The sequence below is a fragment of the Manacus vitellinus genome, unplaced genomic scaffold (assembly GCF_001715985.3).
Source record: "Manacus vitellinus isolate BGI_N305 unplaced genomic scaffold, ASM171598v3 scaffold_12_pilon, whole genome shotgun sequence".
Classification (NCBI taxonomy): Eukaryota; Metazoa; Chordata; class Aves; order Passeriformes; family Pipridae; genus Manacus; species Manacus vitellinus.
In genome coordinates, this window is record NW_021938949.1 from 5,683,638 (window position 1) to 5,693,730 (window position 10,093).

The following is a 10,093-nucleotide window of genomic DNA, read 5'->3' on the forward strand; positions in this document are numbered from 1 at the left end:
TCCTCCTCCTCCTCCTCCTCTTCCTCCTTCTCGGCGCAAGCTGCACTTTCCGCCGGCTTCAATGAAACTGGCAGCGATGATCAAGAAGATGTGTCCCAGCGAGGCCGAGCTGAGCATCCCCGCCAAGAACTGCTACCGCATGGTCATCCTGGGCTCCTCCAAGGTGGGCAAGACAGCCATCGTCTCGCGCTTCCTCACCGGCCGCTTCGAGGAGCAGTACACCCCCACCATCGAGGACTTCCACCGCAAGTTCTACAGCATCCGCGGCGAGGTCTACCAGCTCGACATCCTCGACACGTCAGGCAACCACCCCTTCCCAGCCATGCGCCGCCTCTCCATCCTCACAGGTACTTGTCAGGGGGTCCCTCTGCCTGATTCCAGGTGTTCTCGCCTAGTTTCAGGAGGTTTTCCTAGTCCTGGGAAAAGGGAGATGGGATTTTGTGTGTTCAGTGGATGGGGCAGCTCTTCTTGATGGATGGGAGGACCCACATGCTGCCCTGTCCTTCCTTCCCAGAGTCTCTATATGGCTTAGGCAGTGGGTCTCTGTGTGTCCCCATCCCTGCAACCATCTCATGTTCCATCTCTTTGTCCCCAGGAGACGTGTTCATCCTCGTGTTCAGCCTGGACAACCGTGACTCCTTCGAGGAGGTTCAGCGCCTGAAGCAGCAAATCCTGGAGACCAAGTCGTGCCTGAAGAACAAAACCAAGGAGAACATAGAGGTGCCCCTGGTCATCTGCGGCAACAAAGGCGACCGGGACTTTTACCGGGAGGTGCAACCCCGGGAGATCGAGCAGCTGGTGGGAGGGGACCCCAAAAAATGCGCCTACTTCGAGATCTCAGCCAAGAGGAACAGCAGCCTGGACCAGATGTTCCAGGCGCTCTTCGCCATGGCCAAGCTGCCCAGCGAGATGAGCCCCGACCTGCACCGCAAGGTCTCGGTCCAGTACTGCGACATCCTGCATAAGAAGGCTCTGAAAGGCAAAAAGCTGCTGAAAGAGGGGGGCCGGGGCGGCACGGAGGAGGCGTACGGCATCGTGGCCCCCTTCGCCCGGCGACCCAGCGTCCACAGCGACCTCATGTACATCCGGGAGAAAGCCATCGGCGGCGGGCACAGCAAGGAGAAGGATCGTTGTGTGATCAGCTAGGAACCTCTGCTCCTGACAGGAAGGAAGGAAGGAAAGAAGGAAAGGAGAGGGGAAAGATGCTCGTTTCCGAATTGACTTTGGGCAGGCAGGAGGGTGGGCAGGCGCCCACCCAGGCAGAGAGGAGGTTGCCTCTCCCCCAGCCTCCCTCCTCCCGCTTTCATCACCTCTCTCCCCCGGGGGTGCATTTTGGAAGCGAGGGATGCAAAGGGGGAGGCTTTGGAGGGCAGGAGGGGGTTGTCACTGGGAACAGCCTCCTCCTCTGGGCAGAGAGACAGGGAAAGGGTGAACTGCTGTTGGCCAGGTGGGAGGATGCATGTGGAGGGCACAGACCTTGATGTTTCTTTCCCTCCCAAACCACCCAACCTCAGGCACTGCACTCAGAAGGGAGGGCAGGGCCTGCCAGCACCTGCCTGGGGTTTTGGGGTTGGTTTTTGTTGTTTTTTTTCAACTTGAGAAGCTGTGCACGGACTCTGGCTCTGTGTTGTGTGTTCGTCTGTGTCTGCAAACCACATGCAGAAGACACTCCTAAGGTGTTGCAAAGACATTGCAGAGTTACAGCCCCAATGGACCAAAAAACTGACTCTTGTTTACATTTGTCTTGTTTGATTTGCAAGATTTGGGGGGGGGGGGGGGAGCGGGAAGGGTTTTTCAAAATAAAATAGGCACTTTATGTAGGTATTGTATGTAACTGACATGAACAAAAAAAAAAAATCTTCAAGTGTTTCTACCGTGGGTGAAACTTGATGTTTTATTTTTTCTACAAATTAATAAAATCTTTTTAAAAACGACACTTGTGGGTTTTGCCTTTGCTTCCTCAAAACAAAAGACCTGAGGTACCAAAACCAGCCTCTCACTCAATCCCTTTATTGCCCCATTTTCTCCAGACTCCCAGTGCAAAGGTTCCCGCCTCTGCAAGCCGCCGGTTTCTTGCCACACAGGGTAACGAGGGGCCATGCAGGGAGTTACTCACTCCAACGGGTCACTGAGCCAGGACTCTTTCCTCACTTCACCAGTGACGATCCTGCCAGCCCCACGACATGCCGGGCACTGGCATGTCATTCCCAGCAGTCACCCAGCAAACTGACATCACCTCGTTACAAAGAGCTGATTGTGCTTCGTGCTCTTTCCCGATTAACTAACCACATTTAATGATGTCAACACAGAGTGATTCATTGGCACCCCGGCTGGGATATTGTTTTTATTTTGCAATATGAGTAAAGGAAGTACTTTGCTCAAAAGGTCACCTCTGAATCTGATGGTTTTTAATCTCTTCCCAATAACAAGTCGCAGTAATCATTGCTAGAAGTGAAAGGGAAAGGGGAAAAGCTCTTCCCGGCTCCAGTTTCTGTTCCAGTTCATTTTCAGCCCCCGTTCCCCCCTCACACAGCAGCACAAATCTGTGTTTAATACATATTAATGGCAGGAAAATCATACTGAAGTCATAAAACTAAGGTGGGGGAGTGAGACTGCAAAGCAAACCACCTCAGTTTCGCTTGAAACTTGGATTCAGGTTGACAGAGCTAACTTGTTCCTGCGCCGAGCGCCAGACAGTTCTTTGGCAACAGGTTGTTTCTTCCAGCTCTGTGAATGCCTGATTTCACAGGAACAGCGACTGGCAGAAGAATGGAAAACATCGTCCAAGCATGATACACAGGAATTTATTGAGCTGGGACAGGCTATTGGTTGGTGGAAAGGCAATTTCAGCAATAAATAATATGTACATTGTGTTTTGTTTATCATAGTGTTCTGAGTTTACACATTGGCACCTTCCCAAGGAAAGTACTAGTACAGTATTCCAGTGGGGACAGAGTAAATCTCTGAACTACAGGTGGGGTGCAACAATCCCAGCTCCCAACGACCAGAACTATCTGTTCAAGCTGATCAAATGCTTGTGGTTGTGGGAAGCCCCTGGAGCACTTTGGGTGTGGAACAGACCTGTCCTGTGAGGCCTGACTTTAGTATGGAATAACCAAAAGCTCTTATCATTTATGTCCTTTGTTTTGACTCTTGTCCTTCCTCTGTTTTCACAGGAAAAGACATTGGAGCTGGGCCCAGGCTACACACGCCCTCTGTGCTGCCAACATCCTGCCCCTGCTCAGCCCACATCCACCCAGTGAACACACAAGAGGGGCAGCTTGGAATTCATAAATCTTTATTTGACTCATCTCAAACACAACCATCAATTGTTTAGAAAGAGAGATACAGAAGTAATTGAAAGTAATCACTCCTCTTTCAACAAACAGAAAACGGAAAGTGTTCCAGAGTCACTTTCCAGGAGCAGGGCCAAGCAGCTCACGCTTCCTTCTTCTGTTCCCTTTTGATGTTTGGCCATTTTTAAGTAAAAAACAGTGCAGAAAATGCCTCCATTCTCTTCTTGAAATTAACCAGCAGGTACTTTGACCCTTAGCATGTCTCCTTCTGGTTTGAACATAAAAAAGAAGAACCCCACCCCGAGAGAAAACAGGAGATGGGATACATAAATGCACAGTCCTGCAGCAGATCAAAGGGAATGAGCCGCTGCAATCACCCCAGGTGAGGCACTCTGTGTTCTGTTCAGTGTCACTCACCTGGGGTTCAATGGCCCACACAGGCACAGTTCCACAGCAACGTAACCAGAAAACCACAAGGAAAGAAAAGTGAACTCCTGCCACCCTGTTCAGCCTGGAGAGGAGGTATCTCAGACCCCAGGACTGGAGCTGTGCCCATCCTACTCCTTGGGGATTTCGAACATGCAAAGGCTCTTGTACTTCTGTAGCAGCTCGTTTTTGGTCCGGACCTGCTCCCGCAGGTTCTGCAGCTGCTGCTGCTGCTGCTCTGGGCTCACACCAATGCCAGGCATGGAGCTGATCAGCTTCCTCATCTCCTGGAACTTGTTCTTGAGCTCATTCAGTACCTGGTGAACATCCTGGCTGTCCTTGTCCATGCTGCACAGGAGAGAAAATCGAGACATTATTGAATTCTCCTACTGGAAACACTAATTTCCCACACAACCAGAATTTAAACTGGATTTCACTGGGAAACTTGCTCTTGGTATCTAGCTACACACACCTGATCCACCTATCCCAGTAAAATGGACACAGATATACAGACTGGGTAACTTAGGGGCAAACTGTTTTCCTGCTAATTTCCAGCACACAATCCAGTCACCTCAGGATGCATCGACCGGGTTAGGGGCTGGTCTGCAGATTTCAAACACTACCCTGGGGCAGGCTAAATTCTCCCTCTGAACTCCAGTACCTCTCTTTGGGGAAGGTAAGACTGTATGTGTGTTCTGTGTAGGCACCTGGAAAAACGATCTCAGTCTCACCCGTGACCTGTTGCGGCTGTAATACAAAAAAAAATCAATGCAGTCAAACAGCTTGACAGCAGAAAATAGAAACTGCTCCCCAAAGCATCAGAGAGTGTCCGAAGGCAGAGAAAATTGTACTTTGGAGCTTTAAAAGGACTCTCTGGGGATGTATAACTAATAAAAGAGAAGCGGTGGGGGTTTTTTGGGTTGTGTTTTTTATTTTTTTTAAGAGCAGCAGAATTGGTTCTGCAGCCAGCTCTGTGCTTTTCAAGGCTCAGTGTTGTCTGAGGCAGTGTCTGCCCTTGAACCCTCATTAGTATCTGACTCAGCTTTGTTAGCACCAGCGAGAAGCTTTACCAATTCCAGGCAAAAGCCAGTCTCTGCTTCCAGGGCGCCTGTTAATAGGGAGAGCGGGATTCTAATGGTCTTTGAAAAACTGGGAGCCTGTTCAATAGACAGACCTAAAAATAAATCTGTTTGGCATGACCAGAGCAGAGAGGTACTCGATTATAACTTTGGGGAATCGTGACATGGCTGAAAGCAAAACTTTTAACCAGATGGCCACTGCTTGTTTCAAAGGCCTATTGGAACAAAATATTCATTATTCCCTTCTAAATAAAACTGCAGCTGGTACTATAATGTCTCCCCATTATACAGGCACTCATGGTCAGGTCAGCAGTGGAAAAATACAGGCACACACACAACCAACCCCATGGCACATCTGGAGAAGAATGGGGTGACACTGCCTTTAATCCACCAGAGCTGCAGTCTGCCTTTGACAGAGATGTCCTCCCTGCTTCAGGGCTCCCCAGGTCTCATTCCCTTCCCCACGCAGAGAGAACTGACAGCTGTCTGTTGGCTGGTAGATCCAAGGGGATAAATATTTCAGGCTTGGTGGCTTTTTCTCCTCATGGGTGGTTTTTCTGTTGGATCAAGCTACTGAAGCAACTCCCTGTTTGGGGACATGGGAGCAAGGTGGGAGCAAGGAGGTGTGGGAAGAGACTGAGCTGCCTGCACTAATATAGGATCCAATGCAACATCCAATGACAGCCTGTGCTGACTGACTGGGCATAAGACCTGCCTTAGGGCACAAGTGTTCTTCACTACACCAGCACAACCCACCACCGGTGGAGCCACACACTGGGACCTCAGCAGTGATGCCATTGGACTGTACAAGGCTGAAAATACCAGCAAGCCCTGTTTAGGAAAACTTTCTCCGGGCCCAACCAACAGGAAAGAGCACGTCCTTGAATGTAAGCAAATTTACGCGACACATCCTCGCTCCCGAGCGCAGAGTCACCTTGGAGATGTGTCTTCACGGCTGAGTCAGTGTCAGAACAGCAGGGCTGGGCTCTGCGACTCGCGGCAGTGTTAGAGGACAATACGTTTGCCATCTGTCAGGGACATGAGGCAAAACATCCCACCACTTGCCTCTGTGGTCCTGCCCATCTGCGGCACCAGTTCAGAACCTACGTCTGCCCGAGCCGCCCGGGAAGTGCCGCGTGCGAGGCCGGGCGAGGAAACTGGGTAACGGGAGTGGGTGGCTCGGTGGGACAGGGCACAAGATATCCCTGGGACTGTGATCTATGAGTCACTATGACCTGCTCGGTGACATATCAGAATCTGGGAGGCCTCAGCCCACGGCTACTGCCCGCTTTGCTGAGGTACAAACACCTGGCAGTGGATTTGGCCTCACTTCTGGCACAGATCAGGGAGAATCAAGGTCAGGGGCAACTTGATTGCCCACCCCAAGCACAACGGGAAAACTGAGGGAAATCAGAGGGTTTGTGTTTTTGTGCCTGTTCTGGACCAGTGTGTCAGGGGTGTCAGTCTTTCCTTCCTTCTTTCCTTCCCATGGCTCAGGCTGCAGAGCCATTAAGGATGAACCTCTCTCACCTTTCAGATATGCTTGATTCAAGTGAAACATCAGCAGGACACAAACCAGCCTTGGCTCCCCAGTATGTGCACGGGGAAAGGGCAGCCAGGCCCACAGCCAGAAACAAGGGAACTCATACTTCCCACGCCCACTGCCTCACCCTGCAGTGTGCCCAGGTGAGGGCACGGAGCTGGTCTGGATGGATTTCCATGACAGAGCCATTCCCTTCCTGGGAACTCAGGCAAGCATCTCTGGAGGAGTTATCCTGGGCCAGAAACACGTCAGTTCTCAATACCCTTGTACCTGAACGGTGCTTATCTTGAGCTGGGAAGAGAACAACATAACCTGTCTTGCTGCAGAAGACATCCTCCTTTTTACAACTCCCCAGAAATGGGCTGCGTTCCTGACGCACTGCCTGTACTTTCTGAGGCTGTTATCAGCCAAACGGTTCAGTTCTCTGGAGCAATGACCCCGTGGTCATACAACGCTCCTGCCCCGGGGTGTTGGTGGTGGGGCAGTACCTGGGCCATGGGAGCACCTGAACTGCCCAGGTGACCCTGACACCACCCAGGTACTGGCACAACTCTGAGCGGAAATGCACTTGGGGCTGTGCCAGCTCCTTCAGATACTCTTCCCAGGAAATCCAGATGGAAGAAAAAGGGCAAAGGAGATTCTGGGAGGTTGGAAAGCATCACTAGAGGAGTGACCATGCTGCCCTGCTACCCATCCAGGGAATCATGAGGATGTTGGAGAACATAATTTAAAGGAGGATCTCGCTGTCCTGCTCCTTATCCAAGGCACTGCAGAGATGCTGAGGGCTGGAGAATATCATTTGAGGGGGATCCCATTGCCCAACTCCCTGTCCAGGGCACCGTGAGGATGCTGAGGGTGGAAAAACATCATTAAAAGGGGTCTCTCGCTGCCTAGCTCCCCATCCAGGGCAGCCTGAGGATGCTAGAGGTGGGAAAGCATCATTTGAAGGGGAATCCCTTAACCCTGCTCCTCATCCAGAGCATCTTGGGTATACTGGGGCTTGGATAGCACCATTGCAGGGGGGACCCCATTGCCCTGCTCCCTGTTCGGGGCATCCCTGAGGATACTAAGGATGAAAAGCATCATTAAAGGGGAAACCCCATAACCCTGTTCCCTGCCCGGTGCATCCCTAAGGATGCTGTGGCTGGGAGAGCATCACTGATGGGGGCAGGCCCTTAGCCCTGCTCCCCCCAGTCCCCCCGAGGGCTCTGGAGTCAGCAGCACCGTCGGAGGGGGGTGGCCGGGGCAGGGCTGCGGTGCCAGCACGCGGTGCCCGGCGGGGCGGGGGCCCGTCCCGGCAGGCGCTGGGGGGGTCCCGGTGGGCCGTGCCCGCCGTTACCATTTGAATGATGTCGTGGACGTGAGAGGTAGGAAGGAGAACTCCTCTGCGCGGGCGGCAGCGGCGGCTGGTTCTGCCTCGCGGTGGGGTATTCGGGCGGCGGCGGCTCCTCGGCGGCGGCGGGCGGGACGCCCCCGACGCCATGGCGGCCCGCCGGGCTCGACCGGCAGTGACGGAGCGGGGCGGGGCGGGCGGCGGCTCCGCCCTCACGGCCTTTCACGGCCTCACGGGGCCGCGGCTGAGGCAGGGCCGGGGGTGGGCATGGGGGTCGTCGTTTGTGCGCTCTGTTCCCAGTGGTTCCCCCTCTGCACCCCAACAGTGATTGCCCTCTGCACCTCACAGTGGATCCCTCTGCACCCCACAAGCGATCACCGTGCGGCTACCAAGGATCCTCCCCTGCACCCCACAAGTGATCCACCGTGCGGCTCCAAGGATCCTACCCTGCACCCACAAGTGATATCCCCTGCCCCCACTAATGATCCCCCCTGCACCCGCACGATGATACCACATGCGCCCCCTCAAAGGATCTACCCTGCACCCCAAATGATCACCGTCCGGCCAAGATCTCCCGTGCACCCCACTGTGATATCCCCTGCACCCCAAGTGATCCTCCCTGCACCCCACAAGTGATCCCCCTGCACCCCAAGAGATCCACTGTGGGCGGCCCCAAGGATCTTCCCTGCCCCCACTGTGATCCCCCTGCACCCCAAGTGGTCCCCTGCCACCCCAACAGTTGATCCACCATGCAGCCCGCCAAGGATCTCCCCACACCCCTCCCCAGCTATTCCCACCTGTGGCCCCCCAAGTGACACCCCTTTGCGACGCTCCAAGGATCTCCCAATAACAGCCACAGTTATTCCCTCTTGTGCTCCCCCAGCCATCGCCCCTGTGCACCCCCAAAGATCCCCCCTGCACCCACCCAGTGATCCCCTCCTGTGCCCCGAAGTGAACCCCCCTGCACCCTCCCACTGATCCCCCCCTGCATTCTTCCCAGCGATCCCCTCCTGTGCCCCCCCAGTGATCCTCCCTGTGCCCCCCCAGTCATCCCACCTCCCATCCAAACCTCACACAGGAGTAGGAGATGGGAGGAGGGAGAGAGCATGGGGGTCTCGCACCCCGAGGGCAGGGCAAGGAGGAGGGGTCCCAGGAACTACCTAGGGATCCCAGGAACTATCGAGGTGTCCCAGCAACAATCCAGGGATCACAGGAACCATCCAGGGGGCCCACAAACCATCCAGTGCCGCCTTGGCCATGACTAACAGCCCCTCAGCACACTCGGATAGGTGTCCCAAGCCTGTATACTTCCCTGCCTTTGGAACCAAATCCTAGGGGAAAATTACATTCTTCTGTGTTAATACCCACAGCAGCATTTTGGTCTCTTACAGCCCACATTTCTGCCATGATTTTTCATTAGTTGGTGTCCTTAGTTTGATTTTAATGCAATGGGGGCTGGATGACAGGGATGTGGTCCTTGTGATGCCTTAAGGATGGATGCTTACTTGGGACCAGGCTTCCTACCCGAGGGACAAAGCAGAGCAACCTGGCCTAGTGGAAGGTGTCCCTGCCCATGGCAGGGTGTTGGAACGAGATGGACTTTAAGGTCCCTTCCAATCCAAACCATTCTGTGATTCTATGAAGAAGTGGGGCTCTGGCAAGACTGATGTGTGGGTGGAAGAGGGAAGTTGGGATGCTGAGTGGTCAAGGCTGGCAGAGGGAGGGTGATGCCCCTCTGCACCAAACAGCCTGAGTTTGCTGCAGTTTAAACTGCTGCCACTGTTTAAACCCCTGTATCTACATAAAGCATGGCAGCACTGATAATACCAGCCCCAGTTGTGAGCTTTTATTCCTGGTTTAGTTTAGAGAAAACGCATAATTTAATTTTTCATTTGAAATAGGCCCCCCTGCTCAACAGTTATAGGCTGAGGAGGCCTGGCAAGGCAATTTTATCTTTTAAACCAATATCTTTTGAAAAGCAAACAGAGGCTATTTATACATCTAATGAGAATGCTAGTAACCATTTAAACACTGAGTGTTGACTGTTTGCTCTAAATATAGCAGATGCAATCGCTCACTTTGTTCCTGCTGTCAGGAATAGATCCTGTTTTGGGAGCGGATGCTGGAATGTGTGAAGGAGCCTGGGGGAGCCCAGGTTCTGCTGAGCAGATCCCTGTGGGAAGGCTGGTGGTATTTATGGCCCTTGACTGAGCCAAGCAGGAGGCACAGGATGCTGTGTCCTTCGCATGGGGCTGAGCCGAGAGGTTCATTTCTGTCTCTTTTTAAGGGCTGTTTCTAAAGCAAGATTTGATTCAGGCTCCATGGGGGACAGTTCCCTCGGTGCTGTGCTGGTTTTAATTTTCCCCTTGGCTTTCTGGAGGAGGGCAGCAATAATTGCTGGGCTGCTGGATGCCTG

General features: G+C 53.2%; 2 protein-coding genes across 3 annotated transcripts; one reads left to right on the forward strand and one right to left on the reverse strand.

Moving 5' to 3' along the window:
- The first annotated feature begins 6 nt into the window (after positions 1-6).
- On the forward strand, positions 7-1,934 carry RASD1 (ras related dexamethasone induced 1). Of its 2 annotated transcripts, none has more exons than XM_008928073.4 (2): positions 7-347; positions 596-1,934. In XM_008928073.4, exons 1-2 carry the CDS (start codon positions 62-64, stop codon positions 1,144-1,146), a joined length of 837 nt encoding a protein of 278 aa, XP_008926321.1. In that variant the 5' UTR covers positions 7-61; the 3' UTR covers positions 1,147-1,934. The 2 variants fall into 2 exon arrangements, with proteins under 2 accessions (XP_008926321.1, XP_017944774.1); XM_018089285.2 differs by having other exon boundaries at positions 667-1,086.
- A 1,347-nt stretch (positions 1,935-3,281) lies between these two features.
- On the reverse strand, positions 3,282-8,564 carry MED9 (mediator complex subunit 9). The gene is given in 4 exon segments (XM_029957825.1): positions 3,282-4,070; positions 7,684-7,732; positions 7,735-7,921; positions 8,475-8,564. Coding segments are annotated over 4 exon segments (543 nt in total). The 3' UTR covers positions 3,282-3,853.
- Positions 8,565-10,093: the final 1,529 nt, after the last annotated feature.

Bases quoted from the DNA above. Each gene is read 5' to 3' on its own strand.
- RASD1 (XM_008928073.4), top strand. From the start codon at position 62: ATGAAACTGGCAGCGATGATCAAGAAGATGTGTCCCAGCGAGGCCGAG. The intron at 348-595 runs GTACTTGTCAGG...CTTTGTCCCCAG, and splicing joins CCGCCTCTCCATCCTCACAG to GAGACGTGTTCATCCTCGTG.